Here is a 24,500-nt window from a genome sequence, read left to right as displayed (position 1 = left end):
TTAAAAAGAGGAGGGGACATGTCCTTGCCCCGTCCCCAATGAATATTACACCTCAGAGTATGACACAATCATCAACTCTGTTCAGTATTGGGCCCCTCTGAATCCTCCAATTCGAAAGGCAGCCCAGACACACACACACCCGCTCACACAGGTGTCATCACTTAACAAACAGTCAGGTGCTGCACTGTCAATTATTAAAGTCTAATTCCTCAGATTTCCTCAGTAGCTTTCTTACAAAGACTTGTCACGGATGCATTACCTGACAGGAATGTTGTCTAACTTAATCGACCCTGCTTGAACCAAAAAAAGGCACCTTCCTTCAAGGAAGTGCTGTGTGTTGCAGTGGGAAGGCCCGTGGCTGTCACCTGGGAAGGGGCGGCAGGCTGTCAGACACACATGCTGTACACAAAGCAGACGGACAACTTCCTTTATCAGAGTAAAAGATGTGTTTCCAAAGCTCCTTGGACCAAATAAATCAGTGTGTGACGCTTTGAGGGGATTTATTTGCTTTCTGATTTTGTGGGAGCCAATTAAAACAGGTAAGACACTTTCAGTTGATAGCTGAATTATATTTAATTCAATTTTCTTGGGTTATATGTTTAACAGAGGCACCTGGAGACAAGTGGATAATGGAGTTAATTAGTGCAGGAAGACAGGGCTGATTCAATGGCCTTCAGCAGGATAATATTTGTTTTACCATATATTGTGACAGCTTTTAAAATAGTTTGATGTTTTTTACCAATATAGTATGAGGAAACAGATTTTCGTTGAGATTTTATAAAAGAATCAATGACAGATATTTAGGCAAGCGCCACAATTTTAAAGTTTTGTGCACCAAGTGGCTGATAAAATGAATGTGCTGAAGAATTATTTAAACAGACATCGTGCAACACTTTCTTTGGCCTTAAACCCAATTTCAAATGAAATCTCCTTTTTTCAACAAGTTACCATCTTCCTTGTTCCTTGTTTAAAAAAAGCCTCTGAGCTATGACTGCTGTCATTGTTGTTCACCACAGAACCCTAAAGCAGATAAACTGACCTGTCATTGTTGCATAATACTGCCATTTTTAAGCATTGTATTGGTGGTGTAGTTTTCGTTGATAAAATAACTATGAATCTGTTTATGCTGTCATTATGGAACACAGCGCTTAATGTCTTTTTTTTTTTTTTTTTTTTTAAAAAAGGGGGTGTATTTCATCACTATGAGGAGGGTTATACCATAATAGGGGCGCCTACAACAACATATAAAAGGCATTTCAGTTTTGCACTACAAATTGTACTTGTCTAATTCTATTAACTGAGACTGTTTTAATAGTGGAGTAGGGGAGACTATCTATAACTCAATAAATTTTGTGTTAGAGCCCTCAGTTTTGACACACACTTATTTGCACACTGCAAATAACAATATTTTCAAGTTCTCCAACTATGTCACAAAATTCAACAACTAATGTCAAATACAGGGAGCTCCATTGTTACAACCTGCCTCACTATTGGGGTAAGTGGTAAGAATGAGATAGAAGAATTAAAATATAAAAACCAATACATGCACTAATAACCAATTGGGCCTGGTAGGAATCTGCTAATATCTGGCTTTTGTATTCAGGTTAAAATTGGCATTCACTCCCACGTCAAATGACTCTGTAATAGTCACAGGTATTTGTCGGTGCCAGCTCTGATTGGCAGTGATGGAAATAAGACACCCACTTGGACATGCTAATTTGAGCTCTTTTTTTCCAGCGAAATACAATGACAAGAAAAGAAAATACCATCCATCTTTCTCCACAAAGCCCTTGAAAATCGTTCAAAGTTTAGTTAGCATCAGGTTTGAGACAGAGACTAAGTAAGAATTTTTTTAAAACAAGTAACCACCATAACATTTTCACTGGCCTTCATGCTGCTTCCTGCTGTTTACTGACTTTCTGGACCCTCCGTGACACCAAACATGACAAATCAAAAAAAGAAAGAAGAAAAAAGACATAGAAAGACATACCCAAAGAACTCCTATCTCTTAACAGGTTTTCCTGTGAATTAAAAAATGTGGGGTAGGGATGAAAGGTATAGAGAAAATGTGAAAAGTTGTCGTTGGGGTAAGTTATAACAAAGTTTTTAAAAAGGTGTGAAAACCATCCTCACTTCTGTCACCTACTATATAGCAAGCTGTGGTTGTATGGTGGTTTGAAATGAGCAAAGATGAAATGCCTCACATTATACCTAAGAGACTAATCTCTAATCTTATACAAGTAACGTAATTCTAATGTCAACAATATCAGAACTCATAAACTATAGAATTGGTCTAAAAAAATCGTTCTAAACCTGAAAATCAGTGTTTTGGCTGCAAAATTTGAATTCATCTTCACACAACCACGGAATTTCAGATGCAAGGTCATGAAGACAGTGGTTGTTCAGTAAATGTATTACATGTCTCATAGGTCCTCATTTCTTGGTGAAAATTATCTTGTTTAAACCATTTTGTTTTTACAAATATAGCCATTCTCCCTACCTCAGACCAAAAGTGAGACTCGAGATGAGCACAATAACCAGCATCTTGTCTAACTGGTTTCTCAGGCAGAATGCGGGACATGCTGGAGAGGCTGCAGACTATCAGTGAGGAGCAGGACGACAGCGAGCTAGAGTTTGATGGACCTGAGTATGATGTGGACAAAGGGACTCTGTGTCCACAGGCGGTGGTGTTTGAGGAATCCTCAGCTATTGACAACATCCTGCAGGAGGCCTACTCCATACGAAAGGAGATCTCCATGCTCCGCTTGGAGGTGGAGCGTCTGAGCACACATAATGAACGCTTTGGCACCTCTGTGCGGCGCCTCACCTTACTCAAAAAGGACTCTGACTCCATCGCCAGGGGGATCCAGCAACGCGGGGAGGCTCTGTATGTCCGCCTTCAGGCCCTGGGTAAAGAGAGCAGCCAGCTGGAGGAGAAAGAAGGTCCCAACGCTGCTGTTAGTCGCATTGCCCGAGGTCAGTATGACACGCTGACCCGTGCCTTCCATGATGCCATGAGTGACTACAATGAGGCGGAGGAGATGCAGAGGAGGACATGTCGGGGGAGGATCCAGAGGCAGGCCTCCATACTGGGGACTGAAATCACAGACGACCAGCTGGATGTGATGGTGGACAAAGGGGGTGAAGGATGGGCCGAGCTGTCCCAGAGCCTGCAGACCCAAGGTGCACGCTCGTCCCGCTGGGCGCTGTGCGAGATCAAAGGCAGACACAAGGAGCTGGTGGAGCTGGAGGTCAGGCTGAAGGAGGTCCACGATCTGTTCCTGAATATGGCCATGCTGGTAGAGGAACAGGGTTCAATGATTAATAACATTGAAGCTAATGTGTCTGGCACCGAGGAATATGTTGAAAGAGTAAACATTGAAATCAAGAGGGCCCTACAGTACAAGAGGAAGAATCCTTTTCAACAGTGTTGTCCCTGTCTACCCTGTTGGAGACACAACCAAACTCTTTAGGGCTTATTTTAAATTTCATGCAATTTTATGGATGTTTGAAAATTGAAATGAATATTAACTTGTGAAAAGCATTGTGGACAGCTGAAAATAAATGTTATACATTCTTTATAATTCATAATTAATAAATGCAATCATAAGACACATACTCATGAGCACAAAATGTAAGAAGTTTTTTTTTCCTGAAGAGCTGCAATGAGAAGTTCAAAATTGTTCAAGGTTTGGAGTTACCGGTTGTCTAAAATCGGATCTACAGTAAAAGAAGTTTTTGCTATTTGAAAGAGAGAATTTATCCAAATGTGTGTGTGTGTACGAGATTTTAGAAGCATGTTATTTCAAGTTGAAACAGTTAAGCAGTTTACTGACACACAAAATAAATGCTGTTTTATTAAATTAAATCAGTATGTTAGCCTGGGCATCATATTGACTTGGTGAGTTGGGCAACTGGGATGAGAAGTGGAGATGGTCGTTAAAAATGTCGACAAATTTAAAGTCTTGAGAGCACTGGGTTGCCTTGAAGAGACAATTCAACCCCAAATCAAAAACTTGTATTTTTTTCCTCTTTTCATGCTATTTATCATTCTACACTGTTCTGGTGCGAGTTGCCAAATGCTGGACATATTTGCCGTCGAGATTTCTGCCTTGTTTTAAATACAGGAGGCACTTAATTCATTTTTGTATTAAAAAATACATTCCAAAAACCTCAACAGCAATGTCTCTTTCCAGAAATCATGATCGTGGTTACTCAAAATAATCAGATGACCTTGCCTTGTTGTGAGCAGTTTCATGTAGAAACTATTTTCCTCCTCCTGAGCTACACCCACTTACTGTATCATCATACAGAAGAAAGCGTTTCTCACCTAGCACCACGGAGTTAGCCGAGGAGGACATCATTTATGTTTAGCCGACATCTCGTGCTGTCACAAACACGAAGCTCTTGTCCAAGAGTAGATGCACATTTCTCCTCTCTGCAGATGTAACTCCATAGAAAGAGCTTAGTTTCCACATAAAAATGCTCACAAAAAGGTCTGTAAATTATCTTGAGGTCATAATTTCTGAAAAAAAAAAACAACCCAAAAAAACATTGCTGTTGATTCGAACACATTTTTCTCCTCCTTTTGCTGCACTGTCATTATTTATACTGTTCCCATGTTAACCCTAAGTAACACCCACATTATTGGCTATACTATATCAGTTTACGTTGGTGAAATATATTATTCATCTACAGAGTGGTAAATGGATTACATATTTTTGTAGGCCAACCAGGAAGTTGGCATTGCACTGGTTCCCTCGTCAAAAACCTTATGGGATCTTTGAATAGGATTTGCAATTATCGCCAAATATAAGCTCTCTGATGAACACAAGTTTATGAGACTTACAAGTTTTGTTCAGTATGATATTCTTCACAAATGAACGCCACTTTTTGTGTGTTTTGAAGCTTGAATGAAATCCGTTAGCCTTTTAGCATGTTCGGTTGCCTCGTCTTAAAATCTATGGGTTTTTTGAGTGGGTTTTCAGTTAAATGCCTTGGATAAAGTCTGTGGTTAACACAGGCTAAAGATATTCCAACATTTTGTTCTGCAACATAAAACATGTCCGCTTAAACCCAATGTTTGAACTTTTAAGGTTTTACTTGTATTAAAAAAGGCGGTTGCTAACATGTGGCTAAATGGGACTACAGTGTTTTTCAGGGAGTTAGACGTCATCACAGCAGACACAGAAACTCATTAAACCCACTTGTCTGCCTTTACAGTTTTACAGAGTCACACTCCAACTTGTAGATTTATCTGTTTTTCGATTGTGTTGTAACGTGTTTTTACAGCGTTTGTATTTGTGACGTTTAAGCCAATTGACCGTGATATAGTTTGTGTATAGCCAAACATTAGCTTTTTACTTCCGGCGATTTCATTTATGCTTCAAAACACACATTGTGTTCATCTGTGAATATTATCATGCTAAACAAAGTGTGTAAGTCTCATAAACGTGTTCATCAGAGAGCTTATTTCTTGCGAGATTCGCAAACCTCATTCAAATATCTCATAAGGTTTTTGAAGATGGAACCAGTGCGATGCTAACTTAGTGGTTGACCTACAAAAATACTTCTTCCCTTCACCACTCTATTTGACCTTTAAAAAGTGATGTTGTTAAAATCACTTCATTCTTCATTTAAAATTTGACCAAAAATAAACTGTTTGCACAAATTAACCAGCATGTATGACAAGAGAGAAAAACCAAGGCTTTTTTCAACTCCAAGATTTTGTCTTTAACTTTTAACTTTCAAACATCAGAGGTTATGTCTAATTTAATCTAATAACCAACATATGGTGGAGGAAGGGTCATTCCTTTTTCCAACAGTCACTCAGGCAGGCTAAAGGAAAAAAAGTTGGAAATGGTCAAAATAAACACCCCTACACCCCAACCCCAACAAGTAAAGAACAGTCCCTAAGAGCTGCAGAAAAAGAGTGCACACAATTTGTAGATATAATAAATAAAGCAGTTATCCAAATCATGTCTTAAGTTTTGTTTTACTTGCTTTGCTTTACAGTGGTGTTTTCCCGGAGTGACTTGATGATTGACACACTTATTGTTTAAAAGTAAGTTACGCCTCCAATGAAAGAATGATAAAGGACTTGGTGGCGTCTGTCCGGTTTCAGTGCCCTCAGTGCATCCAACAGATGCCCAGAAGTACGAAAGCCGATACTTTCACTTCAAGTCTCCTGTGGAGTTTGGTAACTTCTCCTGCATGAACTCGCGACTAACTCCAAGGTCTCTTTCGATGGTACGTTTGTGTGTTTTTCTTTGCTTCGCACACTCGTGTGTTCACAGTGTATGGAAATAAGAGGTACACGCTCCGTTGTATGGCTGAATTAGTGTGTGTAGTGTTGACAGTGTAGTGACCGCGTCGAGCACAGAGCTAAGCCCGCATTAACTTGTGCTATCCGTTAGCACATGCTAACCTTATTAGCTGCTAGTCCTTATCAGTTACATAGGTAACGTAACTTTCTCGTAGTAACGATAGTGGCACAAATGGTGCTTACAAGCTAACAATAATACATTTATATTCCTGGCATTGCATTTGAAATTATAAACACCGTGTAAGTTATGGCGGTAGTTTGTGGAACCGCCGTGATGTGTTGCCAACGAGCGTGACATTAGCAAGTTGCCTTCAGTCTAACAGCTATTCCTCAAGTTAGCTGCTAACACAGCGCTAGCATCATAGTTGTATTTACAAGGCGTTGTTCATATTGGACTTTTGCAATAATTGCGTGTATTGGCAGCTCCGTCGTCGTTATAAAAATAGAAATATAGATGAAAAACCACACTGTGGTTCTTGGTATTTGATGCGGACATGTGGCGGGATGCGGTGTATACACCAGGATGGCCGAGTGGTTAAGGCGTTGGACTTAAGATCCAATGGACATATGTCCGCGTGGGTTCGAACCCCACTCCTGGTATACTTTTTTGGAGATGTTTCTGTGAGCATCATGTAAAATACTTAGAATAAACACGAGAAGCTTCCCCGAGAAAGGTGATCCCTACGCAATGTAACAGAAAATGCTAACCCATACGCTTCCGCTGACCTCCATCGAAGGCACCATAGTGCACATGAGGATATATATGTTACAAGTAAAGCTTGTGCTGGAAAGATTCAAGCTGATTATTGATCACAAATGTGTTTTTTGTGGGATGTCACTTTTTTTCTGTGTATTTACACTAGATTATTTTGGATTGATGGTGTCAACTTTCTAAAAACGACATTTAAGATAAATGTAATAAATATATTTATGTATTGTCAACCTATAGGCAAGATATGATTGAAAATAACATTGTAAATCATGCAGCTTTTTGTTAGTTTTTGGAAATTTTCATATTCATAAGAAAAAATGTTCAGACACTAAACCACCTCCCTGCACTTTATGAATGACTTTCAGCAATTTTGAATGATCTTGTATTCAAATGTGATACTCATGGTATAATAATGCTATGTAGTTGGAGTAGAAGATATTACTCAGTGTCAGTGTTAGATAGAGTTAAGTTTTACAGTACAAGTCCACCTCCTGCTGGCTCATATAGGGAAAGTTTCCATGTATGTGATGATACCAATAATTATATTTTTTCTTAACTAAATTATTTCTTTGGTAATCATTACAATATACCAGTAATAATGTAATTGCCATATTCCTGTTTGGGAAAAGAGAGAGACACACACAGAGAGAGAGAGAGAGAGAGAGAGAGAGAGAGAGAGAGAATAAAATCAATAAATAATAATTTGAAAATAAATAAATAAAAACAAAAGTAACACAAAGCAAGTCCAAGTTTATTTGTTATACATTATAAAGTACAGTGTACATTCAATATAACAAAATGCATTATGCCTTGGCTCTCTCTCGATACCTCAAACCTATAAATAGTATAATAAATAAAATTAAAAATACATAACCTGAGAAAAAAACAATAGCAGCATATAATCCAAACAAGATTGGTTTATAGTAAAAACAATAGCAGCACATACTAAAACATAAATTATCTACAGTATAAGTTGTGGTTACAAAGTTATGCACTGATTTAACAGAAGATACATGAATAATTTCATCAATAAGCTTTCCAAATATTTTAGAAAAACATTGAATGTAGGGCTTCAGAAATGAGAGCTTGGGATAGAACCAAAATGTGTGACCTAATGTAACTGGTGAGTATCAACAACCATTACAGCTAATAATTACCTTTAACTAAGTTAATTGTGCAGAAAATGTTTATAAATGCATGAATATCTGTTGTGCTTTAGCTATATGTTTTTTTTTTTTTAGAGGTAGTTGCATTGTTAGGGCAGAAGAGGGCACTTTAAGCCCTTCTTGTAGTCTCTGGGCTGGAGTCCAAAGCTGGCTCATTGAGGGCCTACACACTTTCACCCCTATAATTTCACAGCAAGGGCGATGCCTCGGACTTATGGATACCCAGTCATCTGCATCTGCCACAGGAGAAGCCTCACAGAAAAATAGCTGTAACTCTTCTAAAATGGTAATCAAAAAGTTTGTTACACGTGTCCAAGAAATGGAGATGGAAAAAAGACCTTTTAAAACTTTCTCAACTGGCTGAAATTCTGTATAGATCTTTTGCAGTGAATGTAAACATGAATTACATGTGTAGCAATTATGTGACAAACTGCAGGAGATAATTGTGTGCATAATGCCATTGCTTGCTGGAGCCTTTCAAATTCACTAATTTTACAAATTCATTTGTGTAAACTTGTCAGTAAACCATAGTTGAGCATTTCCATTGGTTCTTTGTCTTAAATATGCAGTCAGTTGATAGGTTTTCGAGGTGAAAGAGAGCACTGACTTGTGAACTTGAGCTTCTACTTTGAGCTGTGTGAGGAAGCATCGACAAAAGAGCCCTGACAACTGAGAAGAGGGAGGGAGAAGGATGAGGGCTTACAATGGATGATCAGCATCTCTGCATCCTCAAAGCCTCAGAGGCTCTTTCCAATGGGCCTTAATCTATTATTCAGTCCCCTCAGGTACTGATAAAGTTGTTGCTTTGCAGGCCAACACATCACTTAATATAATAAAATGAAACCTGAGACAAGAGCATGTTGAAAGGGTTTGTGGTAATAATAGCGGCCTTTGTCATTTACAGGTGTTTTTATTATAAATGTATTTTTGCATTTTAAGTGCCAACTGGTCATGTCTTTATGTATTTTGCATTTCATGTATGGAAGGTGCTATATAAATAAAATGTACTATGACTGAGTGAAATGTTTTATGTGTGAATAGCCTACATCATTTCTAAAATAGCTGAAATCAAATGGGATTGATTGATAGGATGACCATTTTTTATGATATTAAAATTTGTTTTACTGCATAACCTTTGACTTGTTTTCGGATCACTATCTTGAGGTTGCACAAATGTATCCAATAACTTTTTAAGAGTTTGTTGTTGACAGTAACCTCATAAAATGATAAGATGTTAGTGAAGGAGTGCAGCTAAGAAGATGTGCTCAAGAACTGCAGCTTACCATGCACTGTAGTTGTTTGATTTATTTGACATATTAAAAATATATAGAAATATAATGGGTTATACACGGCAACTAATAGGTATTAATTGTAAATGCATAGGATAACACAATTAGGTAAAAAATACTTCCACTGTGTTCTTCTATAGGTATTTTTTTGAGTTTTTCTATTTCTTGACACCTTTCACTTATATTTAAAGACATTTTAGATGAAAATATCGCACTTTTACATTTATTAGAGCATACTTACAATTTCCTTTGCAGAAAAATCATTCACACAAAACACATAATTGGTTACAGATGAAACCATCAACTGTGTGAGGTAGTTAAAACAAACCATCACCCATGAACCACATTTGCTTGCTACTTATATGTTGATATAGTAGAAATTTATCCAATGAGTGTTACAGAATTACACACTGATAGGCTACAGTACATTTTTGATGCTTTAATTACACTTAGGCCTCTGACAATACCTCTGTTTCCCTTAAGAATTTGAATGGACGCATATAGATTTTTTTGTACGCTTTTGTTGCTGCTTTTACTTTAGTAAAGGAGCTGAAAACTTATTTCCATCACTGCATCATTCTAGTGAATGAGGTAATCAGTGTCAGATTACACATATATTGCAATAAAAGAAGCATCTTGGATCTAATGGCCTTTGTCTAAATAGTCAATATACGTGGTGCCTTTACGTGGAAAAGCTTCGAAGACCCTTGGCCTAATAATCATTCCAGTTCTTATTCCACAGTTAAAGTATGTTGTAAAGTTTTGTGTTTCCCAGTGGGAATCACTGGTTTCGCTGGTGTTACGTCACGTGACGCCCACCGCGCCATGTTTCCATCTCCGCGTCAGGAAAACTTTTACAGCCAGGGGGAAAAACTCAAGACCAGTGTCAAAGTGCCCCAAAATAATACTGTGCTTCCGGTTTAACCTTCAAAATAAATGTATTGATGCGTAATTTTTAGAGTGGCTTGCTAAAATCATGACTTACGAGTGACGCAGAAATCCGTAATAAATAACAATATCAATAATGCTGTTTCACTCGCAATTTGTGTTTAAAAACAACTTAAAATGTCATACATGTAATGAGCGTGGGTGATAGGGAACCTAATTATGTAAGGAGCCTCATTGACCCGCATTACATTTAACGGGTCTATTAACAAGTTTAAAACCGCACAACTCGTTAATCAGTAACGGGAGCGATCGAAATTGCCAGTAGGTATGACTTCTTATTGATTAGCCTAGTGGAACAACCTTCAGACTCCTCTTATTTTGAAGGACCTACCATTTCCGTTATCTTTAGCTAACTCCTCGCGCTTACCGTCGGTGTGAGAGGCAGGAGAAAGAGTCAAGTAAGCAACAGGAACAAAGTTGTGGGACCTGAGTCCACAGTACCGCGGCAATTAACCCGTGAAATGTATTAACCATCTCTCCGTTTCCTAGAGGCAGCCTGTCGTTTGCTTTTAGGAGCACGGTAGCTGTACGTTGCAAAAAGGCGTCTCTGAAAGTTTTTTTGGGCACATTGTGGAGTCTGGATGCGCTCGAGGACGGTTGTCTTTAGTTAGCTAACGTTAGTTAAGAAGAGTGCCTCGAACCGAGTAGAAAATGCCTTAAATTAATTGGATTAATGCACTTTTTTTAAGGTAACTTTTCATCTTTTTTTCCCCAATACATTTGACTCGGTTTGTGTATCCACGCTTTGGACTTGTTTTGAGGGAGCACGTCTCCTGACTCCTTGGTGACAGCAGAGGTGAGTTTGTGATTTGGATCCATGATACGTCTCGGTAACCGTCATTGTATTAAATGAATACAACGGTCATTGTGAAATTTGAATTCAGCCGTTGGGAGTAAAGTAACCGTTAAAGGTTAAACCGTTAAAATAAGACACCAGTTATTAACTGCACTCAGCTAGCTGCTGGTGTACATTGTTTTGAAATTGCTTGATGAAGCTAGTAAGCTGTAAATACCTCAGTCATACTTAAGAGATAAAACATTAACTACAAAGCCACCACAGTTTTACTGTCTAAAAGCCATGTTATGTGTCTTGTAACAACATTATTTGTGGGGTTTTATTTGTTAGAGAGGCGGTAATCTTTTCAGGTTACCACAGGAGTACATAAAATGTATTGATCTCAACCCAAGGTATTGACACTGCTATTGGTCAAACTAACTAATCTAGAAAGTAGTGAGCTACATTTGTGTCTGTAGAAGTTTACACCTTTATGATTTTAGATTAAACACATTGACTGAATGTGTACTCCCAGTTGTTTTGCCTCCGTTGTCAAAACTACTCCTCTTATAGCGAGAGGAACCGAAATTGTAAAGACACCAGCAAGATAAATGGGGCTGTCTTTTGCTTAAGTTTACAGCTGTTATTTTTGGGTCTTGCATCATCCCTTAAGAACTGTAACTCACCAAGCTCTGCTCGATAAAACTGCATACACTCCTTTCATGGTAAAAGCAAGCTATTTTGGGGAGCGAACATGGGTGAGTTTTTAATGAAAGGATACCCTGAATTAAAACAGACCACAAGCACAAGCATAAACCCTACTGGAGAAAGCAGGTCCCAAAATCTAGAACAAGAGTTAGAAAATAACCTGTGAAGCTTCAGCACTAACTCATCTATTCACCAGGTCAAACTTGAACATCTGGAGATAATGACAGATGTTTTATTTTTGGATTAAGCATAATGGAAGTAGAGCACACATCCCACCAGTCTTTGTGAAACTGATAGAAAACACTGTGCCATCTGCAAATAGTAGCACATGACAAGACATTCACATTTCAGCGAAGTAAAATATTTTATTATTCCCTGGAGGAAACTGTCATTATTTGCTCTCCTTACTTGAAACTCTCACCAGTTACAAGAAACCGTAGTCCAGCATTAGCTACTCTCAATAAGAGTTTTGTTAACATTTGAACCTTAAAACCTTAAAGGGGATATTAAGCCCATTTTCAAGATTCATACATGTTTTTCCTATGGTTTAAGACAGTCTACAATGTTTGTAGATATGAACAACTGTCTCCCAAATCCAAAAGTGAGGGTGCTAAAACTCAAATTTGTGATTCGCTCCTCTAATGGTTTGATCACCCAAAGCGCTTTAACACCACTTGTCATAATCACACACACATTTAGACACTTTTGGCTGAGGGTACCGTACAAGATGCCACCTGCTTCTCAGTTTTGAAACATTCGTACACATTCACACACTGATGGATAGCCATCGGGAGTGATTTGGGGTTCAGTATTTTGCCCAAAGATACATAAACATGCGGACTGGAGGAGCCGGGACGAACTATCGACCTAACTATCACCTGAGCCACAGCCACCCCATAATAGATGACATAACAAGTTTGAGACTTTCTTCTTTGGTTTCTGGCTATTATAGATAGTTGTTCATGATCACAAATATTGATTGACCTTTCCTAGACCATGGAAATAACATAAAAATTCTTAACTGAGATTGGGTTTACCTTGATTGATCCAATGAGAGGAAAGACGTGGTTGTATGATGATAAACTTTACCCATACCATGCAGTCATCCCACAGAGTCATCTGCCATCCTACATAATTCTGTCCCATACCTTTGAAATCAGTGGTAAAACTATGTAATTCAGCAATGAAGTTCAACAACTAACATTAGAGGAAAGCATTGGATTTGACAAGACTTTGATTTTCTGATTTGTGAGTACCAACCAAAGCATAAGCACATTAAAACAAATGTCTATGGTCGCTGACCAAAGACCACTTTCACATCTACTTAATGTTTTGTGGGTGTTTTAATTGCTGAAATTATTGTCTAGTTTGTTTCTGAGTCTACTCAGTCATTTTCCATTATTGCAGCATCAATTACTTTTATAGGAGTCATTTTACACATAAATCAATGCCCAGATTGTCAGCCTCGGGCCATGGTGTTAAACCAGTGAAGGCTCTCAAACAGCTGTTTTAATGACCTACGGTTTTCCACACAAAATGCTAGATCTTCCTGTGTACTATGTGACCATGTTTGAATGTTTTGTGTGTGAAGTGGCAATGCGTGTGACAACTCCACTCTCCCGGTTTCCTTTTGAGGTCATTTCCACTGCTTTAAGTCACATTAAAGTAGAAAGGAGCTGAGGCTTTGTTTTTACTTGCAGGTGCAGAAAGAGGGCTGTTGCACTGTGTATCAAGAGGATCAGAAGTGTATCACACAATTTCAACTGATAAGGAATCAAATATTTTGGCTATTATGGCATCACATGGTGACATTGCAGAGGGAGGAGCCAACGAAGAGTTCAACGACATCATCAAATGGCGATCTGGTATGTTTTTGAGATTGTTATCTTGAGGCTATGTTTAATGTTTGATGCTCTATACAGGACACATTGCTTGTAGAGTGTGAGTCTGTTGTGCATGGTTAACCTTAGTTCCCATGGAGGCAAGGGAAAAGAGACAGAGGCAAAGCACAGCAACAAAGGCATGAAGAGAACAGGAGATGGTTGATTGTACCACGTTTGCAAGGAGAAAGAGAAAGTCACAGGCAAGGTGACCAATGGCAGTGGAGGAACGGGAAGACAAGAATGCAGCGATGGGTTTAGAGAGCCGCGCCCTCTGATCCCTTTCTCTGTGGATCATTCCATTCCACAGGTTAATGTTTTGTAGACGCCACCATCAGAGACAGACACACACACACACACACACACACACACAAACAAGCTGTTGCTCTGGCTTGAGGAATGCTTCGTTGAGCAAACAGTAAACATTATAGATAAGCACAATATTGTACCTGGCTTTTGGAGTAGAATGTACCTTTAACTGAGTTTGTTCATGTGCTGTACATTTGCTAAAAATAGTGTTTGTGTGATGATAACTGATTGAGAGAGACAGACAGAAAGGAAAAAAGGGAACTTCTGCTTATCATCATCATCATCAGCTGCGACATTTTACTCAGATAATTGCAAAGGTGTATTTCACATATACATACAGTTTTGGCTCAGTCCACTAAATTATATAACCAGCTGTAAGTTGAAACATAGCCTCCACTTATCTCTGTTTTTGTACACTCCACATGCAATTATGTCTAGCAGCATTATGTGCCCACAGGTGCCCATTGTTTTGGGGTTTTGCACCTTCACCTCCAACTGCAATCTAAAGTCCATACCAGGAGTGGGGTTTGAACCCACGCAGACATACGTCCATTGGATCTTAAGTCCAACGCCTTAACCACTCGGCCATCCTGGTACACATTGATAAATACCTTATTTTGATTTTTTTAGTAAATTATTGAACGAATACTTCCATGTCACTATTTTTTTATATTTTAAAATGTGGTTGCCACTTATGGCAGCCAAAGGCCAGGAATTGTTTGCCAGTTTTCTCAGAATGGTTGTCAATGGCAACCTGGCAACCGTAACTATTGAGCCCTGCCTATATTTAACAAAATTAAGGACACTGCCATGCAGTGATGGTATTCCTTTAACTAAAACTGAGCCTCATGTGATATCTGTAAATTAAGCTATAGGCAGTCGACTTAAGGCAGACAGTTATTGGTTGATAACTCATGTAACTTCCATTAGTTTGATAATGTTTAATGTAATATGACCTGGGAATTCATGGTATAAATACTTATGTTGGCATTTAAAAGGGGTGGCATGTGCTTTAGTTGAAATCTTCCGGACATCCTTCCTCTGTTGCCCTGCCAACTCCCCAGCCTTTGCTGTTTCACTCTCTCTCTACTGTAGAACGTGAAATAGAAAAAGGAATAATAAGAAAAGTGGGCAGATTTATCCATCCTGTCTAGTCCATGTGCCAGCTTTCCACGCCCGTCCAACCTCAGAGGGCTGGCAGATTCCGCGCCAGGAATTCCACTGTGCCGATGGAGTTTGTAATTTACAACGCTTGTGTCCAGACCACAGTGCTTTTCTTACAAAGATTCAGGTTTCCCTAGCAACCCCAAAAGTAATGTTTTCTTTTATGGGAAAGAGGGGAAAATTTAGCACGTAGCTTAGCTGCACACTAAAACAAGCCACTAAAATTGCAGGGCACACTTGTGTCGAAGTAACCTGCAGATTGTAGCAATGCTGTTTTTTACCCTAACTTTGTGGATGGATTTTAGTGGTGTGTATGCAATTGGTGGCCTCACAGAATTAGGGCTGAAATTAGGTGCTTTATTTTAAAATTCAGAGAGTATGTGAACTGTGTGATTTCCAGGTCAACAATTAGAAAATCCTGAAAATTTTATTTTTTACTAGGACACAAAAATATGCACATGTTGAGGCTGATTGTTAAAATTGCAAAACTTGGGTTTGTCTTCTGTGGTGTAAGAAATTGAGACAGAAAGATATATGGTGAGAATGAGAGAGATTTGTAGCATACATCTGGCTGAAATAAAGGCTTTGAGAGGTGATTGACAAGCAGGTGAATGAGTGTGTGTGTGTGTTGGGCAGGTGGAAGGATGTTTTCTCAGCTGTGACGAGCCTTGTGAGAAAAACATTAGCGCACTTGATCATCTGATCTCCATGCCATGGGGGCGTGTTTGAATGGTTGAAGAATTTATACACATGAGCCAAGTGTATACTTAAACAGCATGCGTGCACACACTTCTCATTTTTTGTCATCAATACTGACTGTCAGAAAGTTGGTCGCCCTGATCTTGTGGAGAAAGTAAAAACATTCTTTTATTTTGAAGTTTCGTTTCAGTTATTTCAGCTGTCATGTATTCCACATATAAACCAGCACGACAGTGAGCTCACCCACTGCAATGTGTGCTGAGACAGGGGTGTGTTTTCGCGCTGCCTCCTATGATGGATGTCAGCAAGTTAGACAGTCTGTCCCTTTTACAGACACATGCACACTCATGCCTTTCGAGGGGTGTGGGGGGTGGCTCATGTTTTCCAGTGTGTCAACTTTTTATGCAAACTCACAATGGACCAGGGAGAGAGAGAAAGATTTGCAGGATTGAACTGTGTAAAGCTGGAGAACATATTGCATCTGGGAAAAATAACTCTGCTTTGGTATAAATACTCATGTGATTGACGGGTTTAAGCATTAAATCATATGACCAACATTTACATGTCATACAAGGCTTACACTCTTGGTCAGATAATCCTTAAATACTGTTTTGGATAAACTACAATGGTAGTGGGATGTAGCATTTCAGTATTTTTCAGCAAATGTTGCTGAAAAGACCGGCAAAGGAATACTTAACCCCTTAAATGTTGGTAAGTTTTGTTTTTCTTCAGTCCAAAAATTGTGCACAATCTTGATAAAATGAAATCATAGGGGTCAGAGTTTAACAGCAGCAAAACTATATCAAAACATCTGTTTACAAAGTCTCACACAACTTATGCTGTATAATTAGTGGTCTCATTTATCCAGTCGTGTGCTCAGTACTTCCCAAACGTGCATTTTTGATAAAACCTTAGTAGAACTAAACTAAAAGCAAAACTTAAGTATGCTCTCTTTGAAGCCAGACTCCATTAACAAAAACAGTAATTTTACCTCGCTGAACATCAGAGCTGCTGGTCTAGCACTGCCTAGATCATATAGTTGTCATGTATTATTGTGTGACTTTGGTGAGTCTGAACTAAACCTTTAAAAAACTGAAGTCACTCAAACACAATCAAAAATGACTGTTTTTGTCAATAGAGTCTGGCTTTAATTAGAGCTTAGATAAGCTTTATTTCAGTTTCAGTTTAAATGATACAGTTTCATTGACAATGCATTTGTTTGGCAAGCACTGAGCATTTGACTGAACTAATTAAATGTGGATTATACAGCATGAGTTGTGTTAGAGTTTGTAAATGGATGTTGTGATTTGAGGCATAAACGAAAAACAGCTTTCTTAATAAAAGTTTTTTCCTGCTTCTTAACTGAGACTTTGTCATTTTGTTAAATATTTAGTTCATTAGTTGCAACTTGAAGACATCACCTTGAGCTTTTGGAACTTGAATCTTTAACAATCAAAAAATAATATTATATATAGACACTCTGTAATTGAACTAATCATTACACCTGTAGCCCTAAACCTGACCTTACAGGTTGCAACACCTCTGCTGAGAACCAGATGTGTGTTGTTTGCGTCATGGCACAGCAGCTTTAAAAGAATCTGAAACAGATGTTAAAAAGTGGTAGCAACCACTTTTTAACTAAGTCCTGGTTAAAATACCTTAAAACACCCTGAAGCCCTGTTGACCTAATCTGCCAGTGCACTGTCCCTCCCCCTACCCATTCCAGAGTGCAGACAAATGTGAAACATCAGATATCATCCAGGGGGTGAGGGTCTGTTGTTTAACAACCATTACACAGTAATGGACACTCACCTGACCTTATTTCCTCTCTGTTTATTTGTCACTTGAGAACTCTGCCATGGAGGAGGCTTCTTAAAACCTCACTCATAGCTCTGGTTACCTGACCTGGTCTTGTTCTTGTCCATTTTTCTCTTCTGTTGTCTCATGCCTTTTCTTCTCCCTGCTCATTAATCCAGCCTGTTATTCAGTGTGGATCTGTGCATTTTTAAAAAGAACAGCAGCAGCAGTCCTAAACAACATGCTATACATTGTATTTTCTGGGTTCATTGCATCTCATTAAATGTATACATCTTTATTTTTTTATTTTAACTCTCAATTTTACCCATTGAGCTCTTCAGAGTACCATCTCTTCACTCATTATCTTGGGTTTGACATGCAGTATAATGAGATACATATTAAAGAACAGGAATGTGATTGTCAGCAAACAGAGGGTGTGGTGGGTGTGGCAAGAAGACTTGTCACCATACTAGCTTGGATAGATGTCATGGATCCTTAATTCTAGCCTTGGCTGCTCATAGTAGGGTGGACCGACTACTGAGAAACTCTTCAGCTGGTGTGTGAGTGCATGTTTGGAAGGAAATTGGATTACTCATTCAGAAATAATTAGATGAAACTAAGATATCTGGAGTGATATGCACCACCTAACTATGACAGTAAAAAAATCCTGTCAGTGAGTGCAGTGGTATGCAGCTTTATGTAAATACGTAATGATGGGTGTGCATCTGCATGTGTGGGAGGCATGGAACACAAACCAAAACAAAGAAGCTTTCACTGTGCCTGCCCCCTCGATCTGAGATGTCATGACCTTTTTTCTTTGCTTCTGGTGTTTGGGCTTCACTTCTCTGGTCAGTGAGAGTTCTCATGAGCATCTTTTGGCTTTGAGGAAGCAAAGTGTCCACAGGGAATGCAGCTGGATGCATCTTCACAGCAATTTATAGACACAAGCGTGTGTTTGTGTTGGTCTCTTTGCTTGTGGCTGGATCTGGCTCCCTGGGAAGTGGGAGGAAACTGCAAAATCCTGGCTGGAAATTTGGGAATGGAAGCACTGGCCAAACATCTCCCCTGGGTGCGGTTGTCTGTGGGACTCTGCCTCTTTGGTTTATGTCTGTGTGTGTGTGTGTGTGTGTGTGTGTGTTTGTGTGTGTGTGTGTGTGTGTGTGTGTGTGTGTGTGTGTGTGTGTGTGTGTGTGTGTGTGTTTGTACGCACCCAGCAACATTCAGACACCCCGCCCAGCCCATATGACATTTAAACTCTTCTAGAGAAGGCTTGAAATGGCAGAAAATGATCAGTGTTGAATGTTCCTGTGGTTGTCAAACACATACAGACCAGTCTCTCCTCTTGCTGTGAATCTCCCTTTTCCAAAGCAAGGCCTTTCAGTTTAAACCCCCCTTTCAGCCCCTTTTCCTAGCTCATTATGCCTACAAAGCCATGTTGCCCAATCTACCTTCTGACCCCTCGCATGACAGGATTTACTAAAACAAAAAAATAGCCTGAGGCCCAGAGAGAGTTTAGATTAACCCTTTAAAGCTTCACTACTGAGTAAATAACTTGAAGGGATTGAATCCCTCCATTGAAATGCCTACTTTCTCATAGTGCTTAAGTTTTTTGTCCTTTAGTTGTTAACTAGGTTGTGTTACTTGTTCTACTACTTGTGGTGCTAAAACTAGTAATGCTGTGGTGGACACATTTTAAAGATCTTTGTGTTAAAAATGATGTTGATACCAAAAACGGTGTTTTTTTTACTATTTATACCTGGATTGAGTTCAGAATATTGCAGATCCATTAGTATTTTTCCAGTGTTGCATAGAGTGGTCTATAGAAATAGAAAAAACTGACTGGGAGAGAGAAAGAAACTGATGCACCAATAAGGTCTCAGGTCAGACTTCAACCAAGGTCATTGTGGCTACTTGTAATGCACTTCTTCAAGGAGATTTTGAGGATTTAGACATGGGAATCTACTTTTTCCAAGGGTGGAGGCTCGTGGCATTGTGGGAGTTTTGCATTTTCCATCTTGTGCTTTTGGATGTTGGTTGGACCACTGACTCATCTGCTCTGTATGTATTCCTGTTTGTGGGTTTGAGAAGCACAGCCATGATTTTTAACGAGAAAATCCACCTCAAAACATATTTTAAAGCTGTCTAGTCCTGTTAACTGCAGAGTATTGAAGTAATAATCATAAAAGACAGAATCAATAAGCAGAAATACCAAATTCTCCTCCAACAGGAGCCTCAAAAAGGCCATAATAGATTATGACAGCAAAGCTTGTTTGAGCAAGGGGTGTAACTCTTACTGTTTTGTAACTGGTTGGGACAACTTTTTTTCATGGGGCAACTTTGTTAGTTAGTTTCTTTCTTTCTTACTTACACTCTTTTTAAGGCATGTGTATCTCTTCGTATCATTTTGTGTTCTCTCTCTAAATTCTGAGGTTTTTGCAGATGCCTGAATGTAGAACAAGCATAGCTTTCCATTACTTCTTTTTTCCTCAGCAGCAGTTTGTGACTCCCTTGGTGGATTATTGATCTGATCTGTTGATCCATTCAGAGCTGATCTAATCAGATCGATGGATGAGAGGAGAAGCTGCTGAATGTGAATGCAAACTTTTAGACCTAGCAGAATGAAAAGCTCAATTTTTCCCCAAGCGTGCTCTGAGAATGTGATGCAATGAATAAACAAACAGTAAATGTATTTAAACAGCGCTAGCAGCAGTCTAATAAATGGCTCAGCTCCAAAAATAGAAAATCTATATGTGGTGGCAGATGTTTTAATTGTAGAGGGCTGCCACAAATAAATAAATGTGTTGGAAACCCTGGTACGGAAAAGCATCTCATCCGTAATTTTTATTTCTATAATGTTGTCATACATTCACAGTAACAATTTTAGCCCGTCTGTGGCAAGAACAAGCACTTTTAATTGATGTAAATTGACTGATGCGAACATGTCCCGAGTAGTTAAATTGCGGCTGTTTCATGGCTGCTTGCTGCAGCATTGTCTCTCAATATTGGACCGCTTTCTAAAATTTTTGTTCCCACTAGTAACTTGGTTACAAAAACATGGGAAAATGGTGTCCAGGTAGAAAAAAATACCAGAATTCCCCCATTAAGATACCTATTTTTCTAATTTTCTTACTAAATACTCAAATTCAAATTTGGTAACTGTTGCTCAGGAGGGAGAGTGGGTCGCTCCAATAGACGAATCAATCTGGCTCCCTCAGTAGTCTGCATGTCAAAGTATCCTACTGAGCCCCAAATTGTGTGAATGTGAGTGCAAATGAATGTCTAAACTGAGTAGCAGGTGGCACCTTGTATGGTAGCTTTGGTCAATAGTGTGTGAGTATGTGTGAATGGGTTCATGTGGCTCTGCAGCGCTTTGAGTGGTCAGAAAACTAGAAAGGTGATCTACAAGTGCAAGTCCAATTACCATCCTTTTACCTAATGGCAAACATCCAGTAAACAAGCAGCTCTGAATGCCGTGTAAACCCAAGCAATGGTTGTGGTGAGACATGAAAATAAAAGGTTTCATTCATTTTTTCCAAGCGTTAGTTAGACGTGGGATTTTGATATCAAGCACAACCATGAGCAAATGTATGTGGGCGAGAGACAGACAGAGATATTGTTGCTCATGCGTATGCTCTCACACGGCTTCATTCAAGTGGCTCGATGATGGACACTCTCAGGGTGGTGTGCGAAATGACAGAGGGGGACGCCTGTCTCTGGGTTCATGACTGATGCAGCCCTGTGGAAAGTCCCTTAAGCATTTTGGTTCCTTCAGTCACTGCCAAGGCCAGCCTCACCCTACCCAAATCATTCCTCTGAGTTGTTACCAAACCAGCAGCGAAATCTCTATATGGAAGGAAGTGGATTTCATTCATTCAGACTCTGGAAGTTGGTCATGGGTGGACCAGGCTCGTATTCCTCCTCTATTTCGTCTTGGTGAAGGAGAGGAAAAGAGAAAACAAAACACAGGAAAATTAACTTTCTCTGTTTCCCTCCCCCTCTCCCTCTACTCTAATCTCTCTCTATTTCAGCCTCTCTGTGGGAATAGAGTTGTTTATTCAGTTGCTCCTCATTGACTAAATATGTCAATGAGCAAATGGACTCAGGCCTTTGCCCTGTTCCCTTTTCCACTACACTGGCTCACAGACCTGCATTAAATGTCAGGAGCCATGCCACAGTCATGACTGTGTCCTGCATTTGTTCCGAGTCATTCTTTTGATCGTCAGAGGTTTCACTTTCACATAAACATTACAAAGGAAGTGGTAGCCGTAGCCCAGGGTGTCAGCAGTGTGTTTTATAGTTTGGGTCACTGTGGATCATTGTTTATCTGCTGTCACTCTCCGCCGCGTGGGAGGAGGAGAGCTGTTGTCCCTGTCAAGTACTTTGTGTTTTCAGGGGAGAATCAGCTGTCAGTCAGTGTAATACATATGGCACAAACCTCTGTCACCTGTCACTTACCTTTTAATTGACATACTCAAGCAGTCCCTGCTCTTGTCACTCACTTTTTATCACCCCCTTTTCCAGTGTGTGTGATGTCACATCTGACAAGATGGCCCAGCACCCCAAATAAACAAACCCAGCATAGTCGATAAATGCTCTCACACCTCTACTTCCTCTTTCTCTTTTCTCTCACTCTGTCACCGTCACCGCCACCACCACCTTCTAGTCTTCCTGTTCCGGATTAGTTTTTCTTTCTTTCTCGCTCTTTTTCTCCTCTTTTTGTAAAAAGACTTGCTGTCCGTCATGAATTTGAGTAAGTGGATGTTGTGGAGAAAGCGCAACTTTTTCAGGAGGAAAGGAAAGTCTGAAAATAGTCTTGATCTAGGTAAGTTGATCAGCACATCTTTACTACTGTCTGTCTGTGGAGTCAGTGAATTCTATGAAACACTGTAGGAAACTAAGCTGTTCATACACTTAGCCTAAAGTAATTAGCCACTTTTTTAATAGAGGAAAGGCTTGTTGTTAAGTCATATTAAATGTCCTAATGATGCACTGGTTGACCACAGTAATTCTAAAAACAGTTTGAACTTTAGAGCATTTAGTTGTCACTGTTTTTCATTCCCACACAGATTGTTTACAGGGACTTAAAAGTCTTGAAATCAATTTTATAAATATCGGGCTCAAAAGTAATTACATATTCTTAAATTTGAACTTGTAACTTGGAACATTACTTTGTCTTTTTATTTGTTAATTTGCTTGTACTGAGTGTACTTGTACTTGTAGATTAAATTAACTCACTCTGATAACCATATTCCTACATAAATCCTACATCTGCACTGGGGCAATATAATGCTTGATTAGGTAACAGACTATTGGTTATTTTGGTTAAAAATGAAATATTATATAAGTGACCTTGAAAAGGTTTTAGTGAAAATTTAAGAGTTTGAAACCTGCAGACACCCTGCCACAGCACTAAGACAACTTTTTTTTCATGACTTGTTCTGTCCTTGTTGCTTTATGCAAAAAATATTTAAGTTGTGTATGTGTTCATCTCTTGATGTACATGTATTTGTAGTTTCTAATGATGTGCTGGCCTGTATATTTAGTATCTCAGTGTGGCTCACAACTTTTTCTGAATCCAGTGTGTCAACAACTCACATCAGGTTATGTCTTTGAAATTAAATGTAAAGACAGATCTCTCACTTTCATCATACAGAGAGAAGGCTTTCACTAAACTACTAAACTAGGAGAACTGTTTTGAACTAAAAATGTTTTTATGACAGTGAAGGATGGGTGAATGTTTCAGTCATGTTACTCGTGTGATTGTCCTATTTCACATTTTCATGTACTGCATCACATTTTTATTTGATATAGATTGACCCCTTTTTGCCTCTCAAGAGCCTTTTCTTCTTTTTTTTCAAAATGCATGCCTTTTTCTCCGTCATTGAAGTGTTCACTACGGCTACACACAGTCGAAGCCACTTCCTGGCGAACCTCACTACATTGTTGAGTTCTTCTCTTTTACTTACTCATAAAATTCTGTAGTTATTTCATGTCCCAGTTCACTCACACTCAGGCTTGATGTGTTGTCTTGTTTGCAACTGCTACGTTGTGTACAAAGTGAAACATCTCAGTGTAAGGGTAGGCTTGGTATAAAGTAATATAATATGGGATTGGATCTGATGATAGTGGGTGTTTTCCAAACTTTGAGTAGGGTAGATTTGTAGCTAATCTGAGCACAAATCACATCACCTCCACATCAGTGCTGTGTTGTGTCTGTGTTTGTGCGATGTTTTCTGGGTGATATCTTCTTGGTCTCTTTTTCTCATCTTGTTACGGCACATGCACTCTGCACAAGTGCACGCTGGGATGGTGCCAAACAGTGTTTACCTGTGTTCATCCCCTATCCCATGACGACATATCATGCCTCCCCACACTAGGCCTGCCCTGTCCTGTTCTGCTCTGCCCCCAATCTGTTTTCCTTTCATTGGCAATGTCCCTCTTTCCCTCCCCTCTCTCTTTGCTGCAGCATTCTTCTGATCTCTTCCTCCCCTCTCTGGTCAAGGAGTGACAGAGGCAGAGGAGAAGAGGAAGGAAAGAATGTCAAACTCTGCTTTGTGCTGATACTCTTGGACTATCTCTTCCTACCCTTTTTGGTTTTTTGCTTTTGCTGCTTCTGTGGTTCACCATTGCGGCGGCTTATGGTAAAACATGGCAGAACATGGGCTCAAACTCAGAGGTAGGAACTTTTGACAGGTGTGTTACACATGGTTTGGTAGGTGTGCTACAGG

At 39.3% G+C, this 24,500-nt stretch overlaps 2 protein-coding genes and 2 non-coding genes across 8 annotated transcripts in view; 3 read left to right on the top strand and 1 right to left on the bottom strand.

Moving 5' to 3' along the window:
• Positions 1-215: 215 nt before the first annotated feature.
• Positions 216-3,952, top strand: LOC121955636 (syntaxin-11-like). The gene is made up of 2 exons (XM_042503674.1): positions 216-539; positions 2,566-3,952. Exon 2 carries the CDS (start codon positions 2,571-2,573, stop codon positions 3,471-3,473), a length of 903 nt encoding a protein of 300 aa, XP_042359608.1. The 5' UTR covers positions 216-539; positions 2,566-2,570; the 3' UTR covers positions 3,474-3,952.
• A 2,890-nt stretch (positions 3,953-6,842) lies between these two features.
• trnal-uaa lies at positions 6,843-6,925 on the top strand. Its single transcript has one exon. It is a non-coding gene; the product is annotated as a tRNA-Leu (tRNA).
• Positions 6,926-10,847: 3,922 nt separating this feature from the next.
• The window catches only part of utrn (utrophin), a 239,026-nt gene continuing 225,373 nt past the window's right edge, over positions 10,848-24,500 (top strand). For 3 of the 5 annotated variants that reach the window (XM_042503022.1, XM_042503024.1, XM_042503020.1), the window contains exon 1: positions 22,513-22,594. In XM_042503022.1, coding sequence (XP_042358956.1) covers positions 22,513-22,594 — 82 coding nt within the window. Of the gene's footprint in view, positions 11,237-13,623; positions 13,789-22,512; positions 22,595-24,385; positions 24,449-24,500 lie in introns of those variants that run through there. The other 2 variants (XM_042503021.1, XM_042503023.1) reach the window with 2 other exon arrangements.
• trnal-uaa lies at positions 14,625-14,707 on the bottom strand. Its single transcript has one exon. It is a non-coding gene; the product is annotated as a tRNA-Leu (tRNA).

This window comes from Plectropomus leopardus, chromosome 16, assembly GCF_008729295.1.
Source record: "Plectropomus leopardus isolate mb chromosome 16, YSFRI_Pleo_2.0, whole genome shotgun sequence".
NCBI lineage: Eukaryota > Metazoa > Chordata > Actinopteri > Perciformes > Serranidae > Plectropomus > Plectropomus leopardus.
The sequence above is the reverse complement of the archived record's forward strand: the minus strand, read 5'-3'. Positions and strand labels throughout refer to the sequence as shown.

Bases quoted from the DNA above. Each gene is read 5' to 3' on its own strand.
- LOC121955636 (XM_042503674.1), top strand. From the start codon at position 2,571: ATGCGGGACATGCTGGAGAGGCTGCAGACTATCAGTGAGGAGCAGGAC.